General features: G+C 55.6%; 1 protein-coding gene across 1 annotated transcript; it reads left to right on the forward strand.

Annotated features, from left to right (window-relative positions):
* Positions 1 to 25,502, forward strand: LOC142819679 (uncharacterized; the record flags this gene model as incomplete). The annotated part of the gene is made up of 8 exons (XM_075908207.1): positions 1 to 120; positions 556 to 606; positions 1,741 to 1,791; positions 2,455 to 4,345; positions 18,549 to 18,668; positions 19,902 to 20,057; positions 20,761 to 20,898; positions 21,430 to 25,502. Coding segments are annotated over 8 exons (6,600 nt in total), but the record flags the coding sequence as incomplete, so codon positions are not given.

A 25,502-nucleotide genomic window follows, 5' to 3' on the forward strand; every position in this document is an offset into this window, starting at 1 on the left:
CCCGACACGACCACCTCCGTCCTCACCACTACCGCTCCCGACACGACCACCTCCGTACTCACCACTACCGCTCCCGACACGACCACCTCCGTACTCACCACTACCGCTCCCGACACGACCACCTCTGTACTCACCACTACCGCTCCCGACACGACCACCTCTGTACTCACCACTACCGCTCCCGAGACGACCACCTCCGTACTCACCACTACCGCTCCCGAGACGACCACCTCTGTACTCACCACTACCGCTCCCGACACGACCACCTCTGTACTCACCACTACCGCTCCCGACACGACCACATTTGTACTCACCACTACCGCTCCCGACACGACCACCTCCGTACTCACCACTACCGCTCCCGACACGACCACCTCAGTACTCACCACTACCGCTCCCGAAACGACCACCTCCGTACTCACCACTACCGCTCCCGACACGACCACCTCCGTACTCACCACTACCGCTCCCGACACGACCACCTCAGTACTCACCACTACCGCTCCCGACACGACCACCTCCGTCCTCACCACTACCGCTCCCGACACGACCACCTCCGTACTCACCACTACCGCTCCCGACACGACCACCTCCGTCCTCACCACTACCGCTCCCGAGACGACCACCTCCGTACTCACCACTACCGCTCCCGACACGACCACCTCCGTCCTCACCACTACCGCTCCCGACACGACCACCTCCGTACTCACCACTACCGCTCCCGACACGACCACCTCCGTACTCACCACTACCGCTCCCGAGACGACCACCTCTGTACTCACCACTACCGCTCCCGACACGACCACCTCTGTACTCACCACTACCGCTCCCGAGACGACCACCTCCGTACTCACCACTACCGCTCCCGAGACGACCACCTCTGTACTCACCACTACCGCTCCCGACACGACCACCTCTGTACTCACCACTACCGCTCCCGACACGACCACATTTGTACTCACCACTACCGCTCCCGACACGACCACCTCTGTACTCACCACTACCGCTCCCGACACGACCACCTCTGTACTCACCACTACCGCTCCCGACACGACCACCTCCGTCCTCACCACTACCGCTCCCGAGACGACCACCTCCGTCCTCACCACTACCGCTCCCGACACGACCACCTCCGTCCTCACCACTACCGCTCCCGAGACGACCACCTCTGTACTCACCACTACCGCTCCCGACACGACCACCTGTGTACTCACCACTACCGCTCCCGAGACGACCACCTCCGTACTCACCACTACCGCTCCCGACACGACCACCTCCGTACTCACCACTACCGCTCCCGACACGACCACCTCCGTACTCACCACTACCGCTCCCGACACGACCACCTCCGTACTCACCACTACCGCTCCCGAAACGACCACCTCCGTCCTCACCACTACCGCTCCCGAGACGACCACCTCTGTACTCACCACTACCGCTCCCGACACGACCACCTCTGTACTCACCACTACCGCTCCCGAGACGACCACCTCCGTACTCACCACTACCGCTCCCGAGACGACCACCTCTGTACTCACCACTACCGCTCCCGACACGACCACCTCTGTACTCACCACTACCGCTCCCGACACGACCACATTTGTACTCACCACTACCGCTCCCGACACGACCACCTCTGTACTCACCACTACCGCTCCCGACACGACGACCTCCGTCCTCACCACTACCGCTCCCGAGACGACCACCTCCGTCCTCACCACTACCGCTCCCGACACGACCACCTCCGTCCTCACCACTACCGCTCCCGAGACGACCACCTCTGTACTCACCACTACCGCTCCCGACACGACCACCTCTGTACTCACCACTACCGCTCCCGAGACGACCACCTCCGTACTCACCACTACCGCTCCCGACACGACCACCTCCGTACTCACCACTACCGCTCCCGACACGACCACCTCCGTACTCACCACTACCGCTCCCGAAACGACCACCTCCGTCCTCACCACTACCGCTCCCGACACGACCACCTCCGTACTCACCACTACCGCTCCTGACACGACCACCTCCGTACTCACCACTACCGCTCCCGAAACGACCACCTCCGTCCTCACCACTACAGCTCCCGAGACGACTACCTCCGTCATCCCCACAACCGCTCTCGACACGACCACCTCAGTCCTCACCACTACGGCTCCGGAGACGACCACCTCCGTCCTCACCACTACGGCTCCGGAGACGACCACCTCCGTCCTCACCACTACAGCTCCTGAGACGACTACCTCTATCATCACCACTACCGCTCCGGACACGACCATCTCCGTACTCACCACTACCGCTCCCGAGACGACTACCACCGTATTCACCACAACCGCTCTCGACACGACCACCTCAGTCCTAACCACTACCGCTCCCGACACGACAACCTCAGTCCTCACCACTACGGCTCCTGAGACGACCACCTCCATCCTCACCACTACGGCTCCGGAGACGACCACCTCCATCCTCACATCTACCGCTCCCGACAAGACCACTTCACTCCTCACCACTACGGGTCCGGAGATGACCACATCCGTCCTCACCACTACGTCTCCCGACACAACCACTTCGGTCCTCACCACTACGGCTCCCGACACGACCACCTCCGTCTTCATCACTACAGCTCCAGAGACGACCACCTCCGTCCTCACCACTACAGCTCCCGAGACGACTACCTCCGTCATCCCCACAACCGCTCTCGACACGACCACCTCAGTCCTCACCACTATCGCTACCGACACGACCACCTCCGTCCTCACCACTACAGCTCCAGAGACGACCACCTCAGTCCTCACCACTACCGCTCCGGACACGACCATCTCCGTACTCACCACTACCACTCCCGACACGACCACCTCCGTCCTCACCACTACAGCTCCCGAGACGACTACCTCTGTCATCACCACAACCGCTCTCGACACGACCACCTCAGTCCTCACCACTACCGCTCCCGACACGACAACCTCAGTCCTCACCACTACGGCTCCTGAGACGACCACCTCCATCCTCACCACTACGGCTCCGGAGACGACCACCTCCGTCCTCACATCTACCGCTCCCGACACGACCACTTCACTCCTCACGACTACGGCTCCGGAGATGACCACATCCGTCCTCACCACTACGTCTCCCGACACAACCACTTCGGTCCTCACCACTACGGCTCCCGACACGACCACCTCCGTCTTCACCACTACAGCTCCAGAGACGACCACGTCAGTCCTCACCACTACCGCTCCAGAGACGACCACCTCCGTCCTCACCACTACCGCTCCGGAGACGACCAACTCAGTCCTCACCACTACGGCTCCGGAGATGACCACCTCAGTCCTCACCACTACGGCTCCCGAGACGACAACCTCCGACCTCACCACAACGGCTCCTGAGACGACCACCTCCGTCCTCACCACTACCGCTCCCGACATGACCACCTCCGTCCTCACCACTACAGCTCCCGAGACGACTACCTCCGTCATCACCACAACCGCTCTCGACACGACCACCTCAGTCCTCACCACTACCGCTCCCGACACGACCACCTCAGTCCTCACCACTACCGCTCCTGACACGACCACTTCACTCCTCATCTCTACGGCTCCCGACACGACCACCTCCGTCCTTATCACTACGGCTCCAGAGACGACCACCTCCATCCTCACCACTACTGCTCCCGACACGACCACCTCAGTCCTCACCACTACCGCTCCCGACACGACCACCTCCATCCTCACCACTACGGCTCCAGAGATGACCACTTCCGTCCTCACCACTACGGCTCCAGAGACGACCACCTCCATCCTCACCACTACCGCTCCAGACACGACCACCTCCGTCCTCACCACTACGGCTCCTGAGACGACCACCTCCGTTCTCACCACTACGGCTCCTGAGACGACCACCTCAGTCCTCACCACTACGGCTCCTGAGACGACCACCTCCGTCCTCACCACTACCGCTTCCAAAACAACCACCAGGAGCAGTTCCCCTAGAACTACCCCTCTTTCCACTATGACCAGCACCACCTTTCCTACATCCACTCGTAGTTTGTATACAACCACCCGTAGCACCTCAACCAGAACTACCACCCCTATTCCAACTACCACCACTCGCTACACAACCACTCGGAGCTCTTCAACCAGAACTCTTTCCACCACCTCTCGTACTACAACAACCACCCCCAAAACAACCACTACCTCCAAAACAACGTCCACCACCAAAACAACCACCATTAGCAAAACAACAACTGACCCCATCTGTGGAGCTAGCCCAGGTCTTGGGAAATCCTCCTTTGTCCTCTGTCTGTCTCTCCTTACTGGGATCCTGATGATGAATCTATTCTCTTGAATGGCCCAGCTCCCCTTGCTGTATGGGGTTCACGGTACCAGATCCCTGTAAACAAGGATGTGAAATCTGAGCTGCCCCATCTATGAGGCCTCTCCTTGGCGCAGTGGTGATGCTAAGGGGATCCTGTATCACCATGGGGGGAGGGGTGCCCAGTGCATGGGTCGCAGTACCTCACTGCCCACTGGAACATCTCTGGGTTTTGGCAAATTCACTAATAAACGAGGATTGGAAATAGAAGCCCCCGTGTGTTCTGTCCCTTTGCCTGCCTGGCCTGGCCCACTTGAGACCAAAGCTCGGCCACGCGCATTAGCCACAGAAGAGTTTGTTTGTTTTTCTGGGTGTGTGTTTCTCTAGATTCCTGTATCCATTGCTGGGCGTGTGTGACCCCAGCCGCACTGCCCACCCGCCATTCCCAGTCTGCGCCACAGGATCAGTGACACCTCCTAGGCCTCTCAGCAGCAGGGTGGCACGAGCATTAATGACTCGCTCTGTGTAAGCACCACTGGTTGGACGGGGAATCTGGGATCTAAGGAGTTTAGTGAAGGAACCGCTACAGCCGGGCTATAGCCGCAGCTGGGTCTCACGTCAGGCTGCAGAGCCCCCTTGTTCTTATCTCTCGCTGCAATTGCTGTAAGTGTCTCTGCTTGGGACAGTGACCCGCACCCACTCGGTGTTCGGGTAACGCTAGAGTCTCGGGACACTGACGCACAGGGCGTGTCACCCAGGGAGGCCTGTCATGTGTCTTCCCTGGCACACGGTCACACCCCTCTCCAGCGCTCCAGTGGTGCCAGTGCGGGCTCTCTCCCCAAGGAGGGAGGCCCCTCATGGCTGCCGTGCAGATGCCCCCCAAGAGATGGCTCCAGGATGGGAGGAGGAAGCTGCTGGGAAGGCCGGGGGACCCCTTGGAGCAGTGTCCCTGGGAGCAGCCTGGCTGGGCTGTCACAGGCCGTGGGGGAGGGGGATTCTCAGGGCAGGCGCCAATTTCCAGCCTGGTCTCTGGGAACGTGACTGGGCTCCTGTCAGAGCATGTTTTCTATACGCTGCTCTCCAGTGACACGTGCGGCCCAGCCCAGCCTTTTAGATCAGGCCCCCAATGTACCAGATGCTGCACACGCACATAGATACAGTCCTGCCATAGAGAGAGAGAGAGAGGGAGAGGGGTGGAGGGTGAAGATAGATAGATACGGGGGGTGTGGGGATAGATCGATAGATGGGGGGAATGTGATGGGGGAGTGGTCACAGAAGACCTCTTGGTCCCCGGGTGCTGACAAAGCCTCTGACACTCGTCTCCCTGGACTCTGGGGCGTCTCACCACCTGGCCCGGTTAGGCCAGACCCCCTGGTCTCCCCAGGCAAGGCACCGAGCTGAGATCCCCGCCCCCTGAGGAGCAGCACAGACACTGAAACTCCTTCGGTCTGAGGAAAACGCAGGTCTGAGCCCAGTTTGCAGGGACCCCTCCCCGAACGGGCTGAGAACCCGACTGATCCTCCCGGCCACCCGCTGCAGCACTGACAGGCGGATGCGCACACCGATCGCTCCCCGGTAACAGTCATTTACTCTGGGCCTGGCGGTCCATGACTGCGACTGTGCTCAGGACAAGCAGCAGGACACTGAAAGCTCAGCACAGACTAACCCTCCAAGCCAGGGAAGATGGTTCCCCGAAGTCTCTGGCTCAGTCTCCTGGCAGGGCCACGCCGGCCCCAGACCAAGACTGGAAACTTGGCACCTCACAGCCTCCTTCCAGGCGGGAATTCTTTGGTACTACGCCCGCCCTGCCACCTGTTCATGCCGCCCAGAATCACGTTTGATTTTTTTGCAACAGCGTCACACTGTTGGCTCATATTTAGCTTGTGGTCCACTCTGACCCCTAGATCCCTTTCTGCAGGATCCTTCCTAGATAGTCACTTCCAGTTCTGTATGTGACACGGATTGGTCTTTCCTAAGGGGAGCACTTTGCATTTGTCCTTACTTTATCCTGTTTATCTCAGAGCATTTCTCCACTTTGTCCAGATCAGTTTGAATTCTGACCCAACCTCCAAAGCACTCGCAACCCCTCCCAGCTTGGGATCATCTGCAAACTTTATAAGCAAACTCTCTATGTCAATAGCTAAATTGGCGAGGAGCCCTGTGGCACCTTATAGACTAACCGAAGTGTAGGAGCATAAGCTTTTGTGGGCAAACACTCACTTCATCAGATGCATCTGACGAAGTGAGTCTTTGCCCACGAAAGCTTATGCTCCTACACTTCGGTTAGTCTATAAGGTGCCACAGGACTCCTCGCTGCTTTTGCAGATTCAGACTAACACGGCTACCCCTCTGTTAATAGCTAAATTGTTGATGAAGACATTGCACAGAACTGGTCCCAAACCAGATTCCTGCAGAACCCCCCTTGGTCTGCTCTTCCAGCCTCACTGTGAACCATTAATAACGACTCTCTGAGAATGGCTATGCAGCCAGTTATGCACCCACCTTATGGCACCCATCTAGGTTGGATTTGCCTAGAAGGTCGCGTGACACTGTATCAACTGCCTTACTAATGTCTAGGTATCCCACATCCACCACTTCCCCTTCTCCACAAGACTCGTTATCCTATCCCAGAAAGCTCTCACATTGGTCTGACGTGATTTGTCCTGTACAAATCCAGGCCGGCTGTTACTTAGCAACTTATTATCTTCCAGCTGTTAGCAGATGGATTCCTTAATTACCTGCTCCGTTATCTGCCCTGGCACAGCAGTTAAACTGTCACTTTGTCTCCAGTTCTTTGTGCCCAAAGGGAGCGACGCCTCCAACCGGCACCATGCCCGTCCTGCGGGGCTGTCACCCTCTCATCCATTGCAGTAGCCCAATAGCCCCAACAAAGGGGATGGGACCTTTTGCATCGACTTCACGGAGCACTCGGAGAAAGGGAAACCCTGCCGCTCGCCACAGTTCTGGGAGCCTCAGGCAGGCCCCAGGGAGCAGGGGAGACCTAGGGCCAGACCGCCGGGTCAGCCAGTTCAATCCTGCCTTTTGTACTCAATAAAACCACTTTTGTTTGTTAACAAACCCAGTGTGAAGAATCGTTCCTTGAGGGGGAAGAGCTGGACACGTCTCTGCTTCAGTGACAAAGAGGGGAGTGTGCTATGAGCTAGCTCTGTGTGAACCCTATACGGACTGGGATGGATTGACCTGGGGTTCTGGTCCCAGTGGGCTGTGCACTTGGAACCTTGGATGTGTTCCTTTGACGGAGCCTTCCCTGAACCGAGCCGTGTTGAGTGTCTGTGTCACTCGGCAGTGGGCTGGGACCCCAGCGCTGTGCCAGGGCTGGAGGGCCTGGCTCAGCTGACAGAGACGGGGCATCCCAAAGGCAGGTCGGCAGGCTCCGTGGTGTTTCCAGCCCAGCAGGTGACAGTCCCAAGGGAATCTCTGTGACCCATCCCATCCCAGTGGCGCAGTCAAGCAGGGTTGTGTGTGGCTTCTGCCCTGGGTTCTCGCATTGAGTTTACACGAGTGGCAAGTGCCGTGGGTGAGAACAGCCCAAGCAGCTGTTGGTTTGGTATTCTCTGTTGGCATCAGATTAGGACTTAGTGTGTGAGGCTGCTGCCTGAGGCTAACTGAGCTCTGGGCTTAAAAGGACTCTACCCTCATCCCGGACAGACAGTTCTCAGGGTTCTCCGCTTGCTTGTCTATCTCGCTGAGGAACAGCAAAGCAGTCCTGGCTCGGACAGCCCTGAGTGCCCACACTCGGGACACCACAGCACTCGGCCACATGGAGCCAGAGCTGCTCCTGGGCCCGCCAGTGCATCTCGTGGGGTCGTTGCCATCAGCCCGGCTGCATTTGGTGCAGGCTGCCATCTGGGGAATCTATCGGGGGGCTGTCAGGATCCAGGAGGCCCTACGGGAAAGCGTCCACCCCGAGGAGCCCTCGGATCCTCCCCAGTCTTCCCCACCAGGGGCTCGTGCCCCATTCCTCCCTCACATCCTTCCACTTACCCCGCCCTAGCCCCCCTCCTGATGTCAAATAAAAAGACACGTATGTTCAAAAATAGAAAATTGGTTTAATGAACAAAACTGGGGGGGGGGATTAACCTCTGGGGAGACTGGGAAAGGAGGTGGGAGAGGGGAACAGAGAGGGTAGGAGAGGGGACGGGGAAACCTGGAAGGAGGGAGCTGGAAGGGGGAAGCAAGGGGAAGAAGGGGGAGGGGAAGCTCAGGGCTCAGGTTTGGGGGGTCTCACCGGATTAAACTGACTTTCATGCAAACCTGCTCCTGAGTTCGCATGTGGCCTTTGGTGGCCAGGCTGGCAGCTATCCTACCGTAGACGGCCGTGTTCCTCCGCCTACGGCTGAGATCATGGAAGTTGGGGGCATCCCCCCTAAACCTGAATAATGTCCATGATCTCTGCCCTGGACCAGGAAGGCGCCCGCCTTCTCCAGCCCCTGTCAGGCTGCTGGGAGCTGGCAGACTGCTCCTGGGGAGCAGTCGAGGGCTGGCTGCCAGTGGCTTGCTGGCTTATGTTTTGGAGCCACAGGGTCAGGGGCTCTGGTGGCCACTGCTGGCTCTGGGCTGGCAGGCTTGGAGCTGGCAGGCACTGTGGCCAGGGTCTACCCCTTCAATGGCTGCGGGGCTAGAGGAGAGGAGAGTAAGTTTTCCTGGTTGTGCCCAGAGTGGCCACCAGGGCTCCCTGGGAAGGGCTGGAGGCCCCCTATTTCGAATTAAGTGTCTACATAGCACTTAATTGGCATTACTCCTTGTAGAATGAGGTTTACTAAATTTGAAATAAGTGCTCCACTATTTCGAAATAAATTCACACTGTTTGGCTTTGTAAATGCTATTAAAAGTTAATTTGAAATAATGGCTGTTATTTCAAATTAACTTTGTAGTGTAGACATATCCTCAGATGACACCGGAAATCTCCAGGGTGCTCTCTAGAAGGGCTGGGCGGAGCAAGGCGGCTTAGGTGAGCCAACCTGCAGATCTGGTAGATGAGTGAGTCAGGGACAGGCCTGGCAGGCATAGAGGGACGTGCAAGTTTGTTCAGGAACAGCTCCTGGATGTGGCTACAGAATGAGCAGAAGCACTTGCTGCCTGTGCTGATCAGTTTGACCAACGGGAGACAGCTGGCTGGGGTAGATCACAGGCAGGGGGTGTCAGTTTGGTGGGAGGCCAAGGCCCCGCAGTAACCTAAGAAGGAGGGAGGCCGGGCCTTCTCCTCCCCAATTCACTCCCCTGTTCCCAGCCCCAAGGCCCCTGCACAGCCAGAGGAGCCCAGATGGGCTGTCACCAGGTCTCACTGAGCGCGAGGGAGCAAATGCCCAGGGCTGAGCAGGTAACTCATGGAAATGCTGCTCCCCAGAGCACGGGGGTCCCCAGGCAGCAGCCGCTCTGCACACTGGGTTGAGGCAGGTCACTGCGCAGCCAAGCAGGGAGCATCTGCCTGCTGCCCGAGCGCATGGCCGGGAACTCCAGGGCGAGGGACACGGGGGCCGAGATTTCTGTCATTGAGGGCACCTGAGTAACAAGAAGAACGTTCTGCTGGGGAAATAGCAGAACTAGGATTGGCTGGAAGCTGTAAGATCCCTGCCCTTTTCGCTGTGGCACAAGAGGGAGGAGCCGGGCTGAGTGCTGCTGTGTCACACGATGTTACACCACTTCTTCTGGGAAATGACTTTATGATGCGGCTTAATCCATCCGAAGGGCTGTCGGCAACACGAGGAAATGGGGCTGAAGCCCAAGGAGGGGAAGGCGAAGCCAGAGAGGCGGTTGAGGAAATCTGGGAGTGTCTCTTATTCCTCTCCAGGACTGCGACACATTTGCCACAAGGATGGAGGAAGCCAGCCCGTCTATGGACATCTCTGGGGGAGGGGACACGGGAGATGTTCTGCCTAATAGTGGAGGGGCCGTCCAGGCTGGGGACTGCAGGGGCAGTTGAGCAGGGGGTAGATCCTGCCCCAGCCTGCACAGAGACATGTCTCAGACAGGGGCCTTCAGGGGGAAGTTGGGGCCCAAGGAGCTGCTATGGGCAATGAGGACCCCAGGGACTTGGTAACTGGAGGCCGGACCAGTTTGAAGGGGGAGGGGAACCTGGCTTCCCAGGGCAGGGTCTGTCCTGGTTGGGAGTTGGACAGGGGGGACGCAGGCCCTCCCTACTCCACTACGTCCTCGCCCAGGGCCCTAGCCGTGGCAGTCCTGGCTGCTCCTGGGGTCAGCGGGTATCTGTCCCGCAAGACACTGACCCATTCTAGGATGTTAGGAGAGCAGTCTGGCAGCCGACAGCTTCCCTTGGGCCATTTCCTAACTCCCCCTCAGCAGCTACCTGGCTCCACACCGGCTGCTGGTCCTCGGGGTCGTGGTAGTCTGAACCCTTGGGCAGGGGTGTACAAGGTCTCCTCTTCAGAGCCAGTGCCCGGCAGTCCAGGTCATTCCTCAGCCTCTCTAAGGTCCTCAGGCCCTCCTGGATTCAAGCTCAGGGCAGGCCTTTGCTTCCTCCAGCTGAGACCCTACTGAGCTCCTGGTCTGGGCATCTATGCTCTCTGCCCCACACCTGTGCCTCTGGGGAGTTAAAGGGGCAGGATGCAGCTCGGCCCATCTGGGCTCGGAGAGGGGTTCTTCCCCCTCGAGGTCAGAGAGTGGCATTCCTTGATCACTACAACCCCCCCTGCTTAAGTCCAGCTCCTGGTCTGCAGGGCTGGGCGCTTGAACCTCCCGCACTGGGACAGACAATCAGTGCTGGCGTTCTCCTTCCTGGCTCGGTGCTGTGCGGTAAAAGCGTAGTGCTGCAGGGCCAGGGACCATCGCTTTACCCTGGCGTTGGAGTTGCTCGTGTTGTGCAGCCACTTGATGGGGTGTGGTCCGTAACTAGTAGAAAAAAGTCCCCAAGGAGGAAATAGCGTAGGGCTTCGACCTCCCACTTGATAGCCAGGGCCGCCTTCTTTGACCAAGTAGTTACGCTCCCTAGGGAAGAGTTTCCTGCTAATATAGACAACGGAGTGCTCCTCCCCATCCACCTCCTGAGAGAGCACCACCCCCAGCCCCAACTCCGAGGCGTCTTTGCACGATGAAGGGACGGTTGAAGTCTGGGCTGAACAGGACGGGTTCTCTACACAATGTGTCCTTCGGGGTCTGGAAGGCCTTTTCACAATCAGGGGGCTCCCGTACACTCTGTGCACTATTCTTGGTCAGGAGATCTGTGAGGGACGTGGCGATGGCCACAAACTGGGGCACGAAGCTAGTTAGCCTGAGGAACTGCCGTACCTTCTGCTTTGTGGAGGTCACAGGATACTGTTATATGGTCTTTACCTTGCTGATGAGGAGGTGCGCCAACCCCCATCCTAACCAATACCCCAAATAAGTGATCTCCTGCAATCCGATGCGGCATTTCTTGGGATTGGCAGTAAGGCCTGTGTCCCAGAGTGTCTGAAGGACGGCCGCCACTTGTAGGAGGTGTTCATTCCAGATACAGCTGTAAACAACCACATTGTCTAAGCAGGCTACTGCATAGGCTGGATGGGGGGCTCAGTAGTTGGTCCATCATCCTCTGGAAGGTAGCTGGGGCCCCATGAAGGCCAAAAGGCATCCGGACTAAATGAAACAGGCTCTAGGGGATGGAGAATGCCATCTTCTCCCTGGAACCCTGACTCAAGGGGATCTACCTATTCAACAGGTCCAAGGTTGTAAGATATTGTGCCGTTCCGAGACAGTCAGGCAGATCTTCTGTTCTAGGCACTGGGTACGCATCGAACTTTGATATCTCATTGATCAGACGTCAATGAGAATCTAATACTACCCTTGGGCTTTGAGACAAGAACCAGAGGGCTCCTCCACTCACTTGCAGATCTCTCAATCACTCTAAGGTCTACCATAGTCTGGACCTCACTCTCCACGGTCTCTCTCATCCGTCTTTGTAGGGGGCGGGTCCCTTCTTGCACTATTTGGCTGGGAGGTTTCAGAATGGAATAGGTTGTGACTGTTGTCCGGCCAGTGAAGGTGGTAAAAGTGTTCCTAAAAGCTTATATCAATTTTTGAATCTGCTTCCACTGACCTTCAGACACTGGGTCGCCCAGCTGGGGTCCTTCCTCCTCGGCTAACTGTAGTACCTGCGGTCCCAGTGCCAGGTCCAGGGGATGCGTAACCCTTCACATGCTTGCCATGGCTTCAGAAGACGGACATGATAAACTTGTCACTTCTTCTTCTGATCAGGCTGGTGGACTTCATAAGTAACTGGGCACATCTGGCAGGTGACCTCATATGGGCCCTGTCATCAGGCCATGACCTTCGATTCCTCCGAAGGGAGTAGGAGAAGCACCCGGTCCCCATGCTCCAAGGTCTTTTCCAGGGCTTTCTGGCTGTAGTATCTTACCTGGGTCTCCTGGGTGGCCTGAAGGTTCTCTCGAACCAGGGCTCCTGCTCAGTCCAGCCATTCCTGCAGTTGTAAAACATACTGTTGCAGGCCCTGTACGTGGGGGGGGGGGGTGTTTTCCCAGGCTTCCTGCATCAAATCGAGCGCCCCACGGGGCTAACGCCCATAGAGGAGCTTGAATGGTGAAAAGTGGGTGAAGGCTTGGGGCACCTCACGAATAGCCAGTAACAAGGGCAGAAGGCGTTGGTCCCATTGCTGCATATTGGCAGGAGGAAACTTTCTCAACATTCCCTTTAAGGTGTGGTTGAATGGTTCGACCAACAGATCAGTCTGGGGGTGGGAGACCAAAGTCTGTAACTTCTGTACGCCCAGCAAGGCACACACCTAGCGAAGAAGCTGGGAGGTGAAACTGGTCCCCTTATCTCCCAGCAACTGCCGGCGAAGCCCCACCTAGGCAAAAATTTTCACCAGCTCAGAAGCAATAGTCTGTGCTCCAGTATTTCAGAGTGGAAAGGCCTTGGGAAACAAAGTCGCATAGTCAAGCAGGACCAGAACGTACCAATACCTGGCTTTGCTTTCCAGTAGCAGCCCCACTGAGTCGAGGGCGACCTGTTTAAAGGGGGGTCCCTACTACTAGAATGGGAACCAGGAGGGCTTTCTGGACCCGGTGTACACAGCCAGCTAAGACTCAGGGCAGGTGCTGCAGCAGTCCCTCACCTCTTGGTAAATACCTGGGCCTCCGGGGAGTTAAAGAGGCAGGATGCGGCTCAGCCTACACGGGCTTAGAGAGGAGTTCTTCCCCGTCGGGGTCAGTGAGTGGCCACCCCAGCTCACTACAGGACTAAAACAGATTGATCTGGGGTTCTGCTCCCACTGGGCTGTGCACCTGGGAGCTGCAATGAGTCCCTCGAACTGAGCCGTCCCCGAGACGGGCTGTGTTGAGTGCCCCTGTTTCTCTGCCGAGAGCTGTGACCCCAACTCTGCGCTTGGGCACGAGGAAGCTGGAGAGGTTGGCTTAGCAGCAGGCAAAAAGGCAGGTCGGTGGGCTCCATGGCCCTTCCGAGGGGAGGTCTCTGTGTGACCCAGTCTGTCACATCCCCACCCCTCCCCCCTTGTATCCCTCACTCGTGTTTTCATCCGGACCTGCCCCGGTGGGCCTGGCCAGGTTCCTCAAGCTTGAGCCACATGCCCAGATCCTTGATCCCTGCCAAGCTGAGTCACTGGGCCCCGGCGGGGCACGTCGCCCACTCCGGTCCCTGTCTTTGCTCACAAGCAGGGTGGTGCTAATTACCCTGAGGCTCTTCGAATGAGCCATTCTGGGTTCCTAGGAAATGGATGGCTGGGTGCCCACAAGGGATCTCAAACGTGGGCTGAGCTGGGTGGCACCTGGGGAGGGGCAGCGCCCCTACATTGGTATTTAACAGTTGATAAGAGGTGGCTCTCAGGTGAGGGGATGAGATTCGCAGAGGTGACAGACACCGAGGTGAGTCGGGAACTCCAGAGAGACCTGGTCAAGGTGGGCTCAAGGGCAACAGGATGGCAGATGAAATTCAGGTTTGGTTGCGCGTTGGGGGATGGTGAGTTTGAAGCGCCCAGGACTTGGCAGGTTCTAATTCAACCGAGGGGAGCCAGGGAAGGGACCCAAGTGTCCCCGGAGGAGGAGCCGTGCTCACCTGGGCTCGCCGTGCCGCTGCAGAAGGGAAAAGCCAAAAAGGACATTTGGCTGCCAGAGGGGATGGGGAACTACATGGAAATACTGCAGTGCCCTCTCCGGACCAGTAGGATGCTTTTGCCCTGAGGTGGGCAGTGCCGGTTGCCCCGTTTCAGAAGGGATAGCACAGATCTGGAGTCAATGTGGATGGGGGAGGGGAAAACCGGTCCAGGGTAGAGCCCTTCAGCCAGACTGGAATCCTGCCGGTACCACCGGCCTCGCTGCTACAGTCGTGGGAGTGGGAAAAGGTGCTTTACTGTGGTGGTTGCTGGGTGGGCAAGAAGAAGAGACTGTGGGGCCACGGGGCAAAGCACATGACAGCAGCTTGTCAGAAATGTCAGCGAGAGAGAGCAAGTGTTTTCCTAAAGAAAGGTTTAAATACTAGAATGTGAGGAGGGGGTGGGAAGAGAGTTGAAGTCCATTAGAACAGCAGTGAAATGACTTTTTACATGCAAGATTTCATCCATATTTTAGTGGTAAAAATTATGTCTGAGGAGTGTGTGTGTGTGTCTCTGTGTGACTGCATATCCAGTATATTAACCAAACTCGTTTTTGAAGTAGCATGATGGACTATGTCTCCTGTGGGATTAGAGAGCTAAGGTCTTTGCAGGCAGGCGCAAGGATAAAAATTCAAGAAACAGGGTGGAAACGTGTAGGATTAAAATATAGTCCCATGCGGGGCTCTACTCCCAGGACTCCTGTTCTGTTATTTGTGGGAATATCTGAGGCATACTCCGGGGGAGAAATTCTCCAGTCATATTTTTCCATCAATACAGAATTGAGGAAACTGAAAATTTGCACAAACCAGTGAAAAAAATTGTTAAAAAAAACCTTGAAAAAAAGCGACATTTCCAGAATTCGACACTTCACTTTTTCCTCCTCTCAAGGTAGCTTTTCTTTTCAGAATTGACTGCAACATTGAAAAGCATTAGAAATTGGTGTCATTATAAATGTCTGACAATGAACCCAACCGCTATGACGTTTGGCTTTTCAGTTAGATGAGAAATGTGGTCAACACAGACTATTTGCGGTCAAAGATTTTAGAACTGCCAGGGAACCAGAAATCAAGTATTTGCTCAGGTCTGTTGCCGGGTGCTGCCTCCCCTTGAACTTCCAATTTCGGACGTAATTCCCTTTCTAGCCCAATTTTGTTGTGACTCTCTCCTGCTCCCCTCCGGCAGAGCTCGCTGCACCAGCCGTGAGAAGGCTCCGTTCAGCTCCCAGCCCGGCCCCAGGCTCCTCCCAGCACCATGGGGGTTTCCTCACTTCTCTGCCTCCTCCCTGCTCTCCTAGCGACAGCCAGTGCCCAAGGTGAGTCGTCCACGGCTGCAGCCACTTAACCCTCCTGGCCTTCATCCTACACACTCAGTCCATTGAGGTTGGACATACGTCTAAAAGACGAATCCTAGCTCAAGTATCAGACATGACCTGGATGTCGGAAAGGCTGAGCCAGTCTGAGACCATCAGAGTGGCCAGACTGGGTCAGACCAAAGATCCATCTTGCCCAGTGTCCTGTCTTCCCATGCCAGGTCCAGAGGGAGTGAACAGAACAGAGAATCATCAACTCATCCCTCCTTTGTGTCCATTCCCAGCCTCTGACAAGCAGCGGGTAGGGACACCATTCCCACCCAGCTTGGCTAATAGCCATTCATGAACTACATGAATGTATCTACCTCGTTTTGAATCCAGTTAAATTCTTCACAACACCCTCTAGCAAGGAGTTCTACAGGTTAACTGTGTGTTGTGTGAAAAAAGGCTTCCTTTTTTTGTTTTAGGCCTGTTGCCTTTTAATTTCATTTGGTGACCCCCACCTCTTGTGTTATGCAAACAAGTAAATAACTTTTCCTTATTCACTTTCTCCACCCTAGTCATGATTTTATAAAATTCTGTCATATCCCCCTCAGTCTCCTCTCTTCTAAAGTAAAAAGTGTCAATTTTATCAGCAGCTCTGTGAGATGAGGGCGTATCATGGGTTATACAGTGGCAATATGAGATTCTCTTTCATTCTGCATTTCCTTTTCAATCATTCCCAACATTTTTTTTTGCTTTTCTGATGCCGCTGACACCGAGGGTATGTCTAGACTACATGCCTCTGGAGACAGAGGCTTGTAGATTTGTTTACCCGACATAGGGAAATGAAGCGGTGATTTAAATAATCGCCGCTTCATTTAAATTTAAATGGCTGCCAGGAAATATATCGGGGAGGTCGACAAATGCCTTTGATGTCGACTGTGGAGCGTCCAGACTACCGTGCTGAACCAACAAACAGCTGGTCGGCAGAGCGTGGCAGCCATTTTAATTTAAATGAAGCAGCAATTATTTAAATCGCCGCTTCATTTCCCTATGCTGGGTAGGCAGAGGCATGTAGTCTAGACACACCTTATGTGAACTGTCCACATTACTCCAAGATCTCTCTCTGGAGTGGGAACAGTTTGTTTACTCCCCAGCATTTGACACGTACAGATTGGATCCTATTTCCCAACAGGCATTCCTTTCAACTGATCAGCATTAACATTCCACTGCCATCACCTAGTTTGGTGCGATCCTTTGGACGCTCTTCACACTCTGCTTTGGGCTTCACTATCCTGAGCAGTTTTGTATCATCTGAAAATGTTTCCCCCTCACTGTTTACCCCTTTCTCTAGATCATTTATAAATATGTTAAATAGGATGGGCCCCAGGATAGACCCTTGGGGGACCCCACTAGTTCCCTCTCTCCACTCGGAAAACTGACCATTGATTCCTACCCTTTGTTTCCTGTCTATTAGCCAGTTACCAACCCATGAGGGCATTCCCTCTAATCCCATTGCAGCTTTCTTTGCTTTGGAGCCTTTGCTGAGGATCCCTGTCAAAGGTTTCCAGAAATCCAAGCACACTGTAGCCACTGGATCCCCCCAGCCACATGCTCGTGAACCCCTCAAAGCGGTCTCACGGATGAGCCAGGCAGAATTCCCCTTCACAGAAAACCTGTTGGCATTTCTCCCCAAGAAATTCTGTTCATCTCTGTGTCCGACTGTTCTGTTCTTTCCTAGAGTTTCAACCAGTTTGTCCGGTACTGAAATCAGCGAACCGGCCTGTAATTGCCAGGTTCACCTCTAGAACCCCCTTTAAAGATTGGGGTCACATTAGCTCCCCTCCAGTGCTTAGGTACAGAAGCTGATTTCAAGGCCACGCTACACACCACAGTTAGCAATTCCCTAGTTTCACGTTTGATCCTTTCAGAACTCATGTGTGAGACCATCTGGCCCTGGGGACTTGTTTATGAGTTTGTGCCAAAGCCGCCTCTAATGACACCTCCGTGTGGGACAGTTCCTCAGATTTGTCACCTACAAAGAATAGCTCAAGTCTGGCTGTGCAGACAGCTGTGGCTGGATTGTCATAGCCTGAAAATCTCAAGAGAGTATGTCTACACTAGCCCTCTAATTAGAACTAGGGAGGCTAATTTAGGCATTTGAAGTTGCAAATGAAGCTCGGGATTTAAATATCCCGGGCTTCATTTGCATCTTCCTGGGCGCCACCATTTTTAAATCCCCCTTAGTCCGAACTCCGTGCCCACAGCTACACGTGGCACGGAGTAGATAGTTCGAATTAGGATCTCTAATTCGAACTACCAGTACTCCTCGTGGAGTACCGGTATATTCTGACTTTTTCTACCGGACATATGGTGCAAATACTGGACGGTCCAGTAGAAAACTGGACACCTGGCAACCCTAGGAGTGGGATGTTGTTTGTTCACAACGTCAGCCTGGGCCCATTTGCAGAAGCTTTCCCCGTAGAGGTGCCGACTATCATTTCAACTGTCAGGAAGGGTCTCTGAATGACTGTTCTTGTAGGTTTGGTGGCTCAGTGCAACATTCAGGGATGTGTTGAAATAATGATGAAGTTGTTCCATGAATTGTCCTTCAGACTCTTTCTACAGAGGGGCACCACATTTGCCTATTTCTAGTTGTCTAGGACTTCCCGCGACTGCCACAGTCCCTGGCCTGGATACTGCTGCAGGCCCTGTCATTGAAATTGTGCAGTTGCGGACGGTCCCACAGGCGATTGGACCCATTCTTGTTTGGAGCAGGGGGAGACTCGGGCTCAGGGACGTGTCCGAGCGGACACTATTACCCCAGTAATAAGGAAACACTCGCTCTTCTTTCTCCAGCAGGGACCCTGACATGCAACGTGTGCTTGGGCCCAACGGAGGCCTGCGATGTGGCTCCAGGCACCTGCCAAGACGACCCGGCAACAGGTGGCTGCCTCTCCATGGCAGAAGAAATTTCCCTGAGTAGGTGACGTTGCCTTCACCCCTGGCACATCTTACTCTGTCTCCGTCCCCACCCCCGCCACCAGAGCCACCCCAACACCGCTCCTCCTGGGCGGGGCGCTGGGTCAGTTCTGGCAACGTTCCAGTTGCTGATGCAGCAATGGACAGGCCGGGCACCTGGTCCCACTGGTCAGTTGCAAAGCTCCCATTGACTTCAGGGGACTGATTTCACCTCCTGGGAACTACTGATGGGATTTCATCCATTGGGCTTTCAACCCCACACAGGCCGGCTGCACAGCACTAAACGTAGCTCCATCGGGTAGAAACGCACTTTCTGAGGGGGGTAGAAAAGGAGACTGGGGATGGGATCCCTTGGGCCCTGCCAGCCGCTCCCAAAGCCCATGTGATGCCATGGGCCACCTCCTCAGGCCTGGGGCCCTTCCTTTCAAGCTTTTTGCTTGTTCTTAGCATGTAAAGTTAAGATCATTTTCCCCTTCAACTCGGAGATGCCAAACAAACCTCTCCCTGTTCAACCTCCCCAAGTTCCTCAGGCCGGCAGATTTCACCAGTTCCCTTCAGTTCCCACAGTTTGTCCTTTGACATGGGAAACCTGAGTTACAGACCCAGTTTGGTTCATTCTACCATTGACTAACGGGACTGAATGGCCCTTCCTGTAGGAATGATGCGGAGCCCCCACCAGATTTACCGGGATCGGTCGTTATCCAGCCGCATGTCTGCCGACCTCCCTCCTTATTCATTCCCCACCACGCCCACCTGCCTCTGAGCCTGTTCAGGACGTTTTCCCAGCACAGTCCCCAGTGGGTTTATTCAGGCTCTGACCTCACTGAGATTAATGTGGCCGGGACCTGAGATTGAACCCTCACAAACAAACCCTTTAGCCTCAAACTACCTGACCCAGTGTGGAGTGAAGTTTAGGCCTCGGTTTCTCCTGAGCATCTTGAATTGTGCACCCCAGGATCCCAGCCAGGGGTAGCCCATCCATTAGGCAAACTAGGCGGTTGCCTAGGGCGCCAAGTTAAATGGGGTGCCAAATGGTGGTGCAATGTCATTGAGGGGTTTGGAGGTGGGGGCGCTGATTGCATGGTTCGCCTAGGGCGCCAGTTTCTGGCAGCTCGTCTAGGGCTGCCCCTGATCCCAGCAGCAACACAAGGAGGTGAAATCCCCTCCCTACCCTCTCCCAAAGGTCCCTCCCAGACTCACATTTTCTGTTTTGCTTTTATGTATGTGACGAAGACGGGACGAAGCAGACGTTCTTCTCCAAGCAATGTCTCAGCAGCTATAACAGTGACGTAAAAGGCCCCTTCTCTTTCACCGTGGGGAAGGACCAGTACGTGAGGATCGATGTCACACAATGCAACACAGATTTGTGCAACTCGGCCACACCTCAAGGTACGTTGTGGGTCTGTTCGTATTGTCCCTATTTCAGAGCACGGCCACATGAATAATTACAAGGTATGAGCTGGGTGTGGCTCTACCTCTCCGTGTGCCCCTGCCAATGTACATGGGTGGGCAGGAGGAGCGCTTTGGAAGGGCATTAGCTCAAAGCACAGGAATAAACGACTCCCATGTATCAGCTGGGTGCACATGGACAGTTAGGTCATGGGACCAGCACAGGGAAGAGTCACACCCCAGAGGCTCCGTACACCCCATTTCCCTTCCTACAGCTGGACTGTTCATGTGGACAAGCCCTAGCAAAATTGTATTTGTTCCTGTTTCTCCCTGTTATTGCCCCAAACTCTATTTCCTCCCATGTCATTTCTGTCTCTAGTGAAATCCTTGTAGCTGGTGGGTCTCCAAGCGGGGGGTAGAACAGTCGGGGCCTGTTTGCAATCACACGGGTGGGGGCTGCAGGCAAAGGAGGGAGCAGCCGCTCGGACAGCCTCAAATCTAAACTTCCCGGCCCCTATTGGTTCCCCCTTCACACTAGAACTGAGCCAGTGCGGCCGTCGCCAACGGTTGTATCCTAGACAGATGGAGAAATGCTGCCCAGATGCAGGGAGGGGCCTGCACATGCTGGGCGAGGAAGGGCCCATCCCCTAGTTGGAACAAGGCCTAACGCACCCTGTAACCGTCTCTTTGTTTTTATTCTCAGTGTCCCCGGACACCACCCCGAACGGGCGGCAGTGCCCAACCTGCTTTGCTCTGGGCTCCGATACCTGCAACAGCGAAATCACCCCCTGCACAGGGCAGGAGACCTATTGCCTGGATTACACGGGCGAGCTGAACCAAGGTAAATTCTACCAGCTGGTCGCAGCGTCGGGGGTGCCCGGGAATGTCCCGGCCCCAGAGCTCCCCCGAAAGCTGGAGGGATCCGGAGTCTGGGCTGAGCCCTGGGCGGGTGGGGCGGCCAAGAGGGGTTCTGGCTGGAGGGAAAGAGAGAGGAATTGGGACGTTTCCCTCCCAGCCCAGCTCCCCACCACCCACAGTGATGCCGCCCTGCTCCGGGGGCGATGGCAGCGGGATATTTGCCGGGGGAGGGTTGTGATGTCAGGGATGCAGAGCTGGGGAGAATCCTCACTCACACACCCATTGCTCTCACCACTAGTCCCCACCCCCGTGCTGTCTAAAGTGGAGCTACGCTGCTGTTGCTCCGTGAGGCAGCTCCTGTTCTCAGTGTGGCCCAGGGCTCTTGACAGCCTGTGGTAGTTAACAAATAATTGATCTGGGCGGAGGGACGGAGGCGCTTCAATCCCTGTTGTGCTGTGCCCTGGGGAAGGATCCTGGCCACAACTCTGTTTGCAACCCCAACACCAGGCTCAAGCGGGTGACAGACGCCTGGTGGAGCCTCAGCAGCAAGATCCCCAGGCAGGTGGGAGGTGGACACAGAAGGGGAACCTCAGTGTGGGGGAGACCAAAGGGAGGCTACAGAAAAGGACAAAGAGCTTCTCTACCCTAAGAACAGGCTGGATTTCTCCCACAGGTGCATCATCGTCACCATTTGCTGCAAAGGGCTGTGCGTCAGTGGCGGCACAGGGGATTAAACCCAGAACCACAGTGACTTCTACAGCCTACACCTTCACATTTCTGAGAGGGCAAATAACCCCCAGCAGCCCGATCACACTTGAAAACCGAGCAGACACATCCACCTCCAAATTCACCACTATCGCTCCAGAAACATCGACCTCTGGTCTCACCACTCCCTCTCCAGAAACAACCACCTCCACCCCTACCACTACCGCTCCAGAAACTACCACGTCCACCCCTACCACTACCGCTCCAGAAACTACCACGTCCACCCCTACCACTACCGCTCCAGAAACTACCACGTCCACCCCTACCACTACCGTTACAGAAACAACCACCTCCACCCCTACCACTACCGTTACAGAAACTACCACGTCCACCCCTACCACTACCGTTACAGAAACAACCACGTCCACCCCTACCACTACCGCTCCAGAAACTACCACGTCCACCCCTACCACTACCGTTACAGAAACTACCACGTCCACCCCTACCACTACCGTTACAGAAACAACCACGTCCACCCCTACCACTACCGCTCCAGAAACTACCACGTCCACCCCTACCACTACCGTTACAGAAACAACCACGTCCACCCCTACCACTACCGTTACAGAAACAACCACGTCCACCCCTACCACTACCGTTACAGAAACAACCACCTCCACCCCTACCACTACCGTTACAGAAACGACCACGTCCACCCCTACCACTACCGTTACAGAAACAACCACCTCCACCCCTACCACTACCGTTACAGAAACAAGCACCTCCACCCCTACCACTACCGCTCCAGAAACTACCACGTCCACCCCTACCACTACCATTACAGAAACAACCACCTCAGGCCTCATTACCACCACTCCGGAAACAACCACCGCCAGCCTTACCACCACTGATGAGAAAGCAACCACCTACACCCTAACCACAACCACTCCAGACACATCCACCTCCAGCCTCACCACTTCCTCTCTGGAAACAACCACATCCACCGCTACCACTACTGCTCCGGAAACAACCACCTTCAGCATCACCACTACCGCTCCAGAAACAACCACCTTCAGCATCACCACTACCGCTCCGGAAACAAATTCCTCCAGCCTCACCACTACCGCACTGGAAACAACCACCTCCAGCCTCACCCCTACCGCTATGGAAATAATCACCTCCAGCCTCACCACTACTGCTGCAGAAACCACCACCTCCAGCCTCACTACTACCTCTCTGGAAACAACCACCTCGATCCTCACCCCTCCCTCTCCGGAAACAACCACTTCCAGCCTCACTACCACCACTCTGGAAACAACCACCTCCAGCCACACCACTGCCGCACCAGAAACAACCACCTCCAGCCTCATCACCACCGCTGAGGAAGCAACGAGCTACGCCCACACCACAACCGCTCCAGAAACAACCACATCCAACTTCACCACTACCACTCTGGAAACAGCCACCTCCAGCCTCACCACCACCACTGAGGAAGCAACCCTAACTTCCTACACGCTCACCACAACCGCTCCAGAAACAACCACCTCCAACCTCACCGCTACTGCTCCAGAAACAACCACCTCCAGCCTCATCACTTCTTCTCTGGAAACAACCACAACCACCAGTACCACAACCGCTCCAGAAACAACCACCTCCAACCTCACCGCTACTGCTCCAGAAACAACCACCTCCAGCCTCATCACTTCTTCTCTGGAAACAACCACAACCACCAGTACCACGACCGCTCCAGAAACAACCACCTCCACCCTCACCACAGCTACTCCAGAACTAACCAACTCCAGCCTCATCACCACTGCTCCGAAAACAACCACCTCCATCCTCACCGCTACTGCTTCGGAAACAACCACCGTCAGCATCATCACCACCGCTGTGGAAGAAACCACCTCCAGCCTTCCTACTAGCCCTCCAGAAACAACAACCCCCGGAATCACCACTGCCATTCAGGAAACAAACACCTCCAGCCTCACCACCACTGCTCCAGAAACAACCACCTCCAGCGTCAGCACTACCACTCTGGAACTAACCAACTCCAGCCTCACCACTACTGCACCAGAAACAACCACCTCCAGCCTCACTACTACTTCTCCGGAAACAACCACCTCGATCCTCATCCCTCCCACTCCGGAAACGACCACTTCCAGCCTCACTACCACCACTCTGGAAACAACCACCTCCAGCCTCACCACCACTGCTGAGGAAGCAACCACCTACACCCACACCACAACCGCTCCAGAAACAACTACCTCCAGCCTCACCACTACCACTCCAGAACTAACCACTTCCAGCCTCATCACTTCCTCTCTGGAAACAACCACCTCCAGCCTCACCACCACCGCTGAGGAAGCAACCACCTCCACCCTCACCACTACCGCTCCAGAACTAACCAATTCCAGCCTCATCACTACTGCACCAGAAACAACCAACTCCAGCCTCACCACTACTGCTCCGGAAACAAACACCTCCAGTCTGTCTGCCACCACTTCAGAAACAACCACCTCCACCCTCACCACTACCGCTCCGGAACTAACCAACTCCAGCCTCACCGCTACTGCACCAGAAACATCCATCTCCAGCCTCATCACTTCCTCTCCGGAAACAACCACCTCCACTGCGACCACTACCACCCTGGAAACAAACACCTCCAACCTGACTACTACCTCTCCAGAAACAACCACCACTAGCCTCACCCCTACCGCTCTGGAAATAACCACCTCCAGCCTCACCACCACTGCACCAGAAACAACCACCTCCCACCTCACTACTACTTCTCCGGAAACAACCACCTCGATCCTCACCCCTCCCACTCCAGAAACGACCACTTTCAGCTTCACTACCACCACTCTGGAAACAACCACCTCCAGCCACACCAGTGCCACACCAGAAACAACCACCTCCAGCCTCACCACCACTGCTGAGGAAGCAACCACCTCCAGCCTCACCACTACTGCTCCAGAAACAACCACCTCCAGCCTCACCACTACTGCTCCAGAAACAACCACCTCCAGCCTCACCACTACTGCTCCAGAAACAACCACCTCCAGCCTCACCACTACTGCTCCAGAAACAACCACCTCCAGCCTCACCACTACTGCTCCAGAAACAACCACCTCCAGCCTCACCACTACTGCTCCAGAAACAACCACCTCCAGCCTCACCACTTCCTCTCTGGAAACAACCACATCCGCCGGTACCACTACCGCTCCAGAAACCACTATCTCCACCCTCACCACTGCCGCTCCAGAACTAACCACTTCCAGCCTCACTACCACCACTCTCGAAACAACCACTTCCAGCCACAGCAGTGCCACACCGGAAACAACCACCTCCAGCCTCACCACCACCGCTGAGGAAGCAACCACCTCCACCCTCACCACTACCGCTCCAGAAACAACCACCTCCACCCTCACCACTACCGCTCCAGAACTAACCAATTCCAGCCTCATCACTACTGCACCAGTAACAACCACCTCCAGCCTCACCCCCACTGGTCCGGAAGCAACCACCTCCACCCTCAGCACTACCGCTCCAGAATTAACCAACTCCAGCCTCACCGCTACTGCACCAGAAACATCCACCTCCAGCCTCATCACTTCCTCTCCGGAAACAACCACCTCCACTGCGACCACTACCACCCTGGAAACAAACACCTCCAGCCTGACTACTACCTCTCCAGAAACAACCACCTCAATCCTCACCACTACCGCTCTGGGAACAACCACCTCCAGCCTTCCTAGTAGCACTCCAGAAACAACCACCTCCGGATTCACCACTACCACTCCGGAAACATTCACCTCCAGCGTGACCACTACCGCACCGGAAACAACGACCTCCAGCCTCATCACCACCTCTGCGGAAACATAA

Source organism: Pelodiscus sinensis, chromosome 24, assembly GCF_049634645.1.
Source record: "Pelodiscus sinensis isolate JC-2024 chromosome 24, ASM4963464v1, whole genome shotgun sequence".
Taxonomy (NCBI): Eukaryota; Metazoa; Chordata; order Testudines; family Trionychidae; genus Pelodiscus; species Pelodiscus sinensis.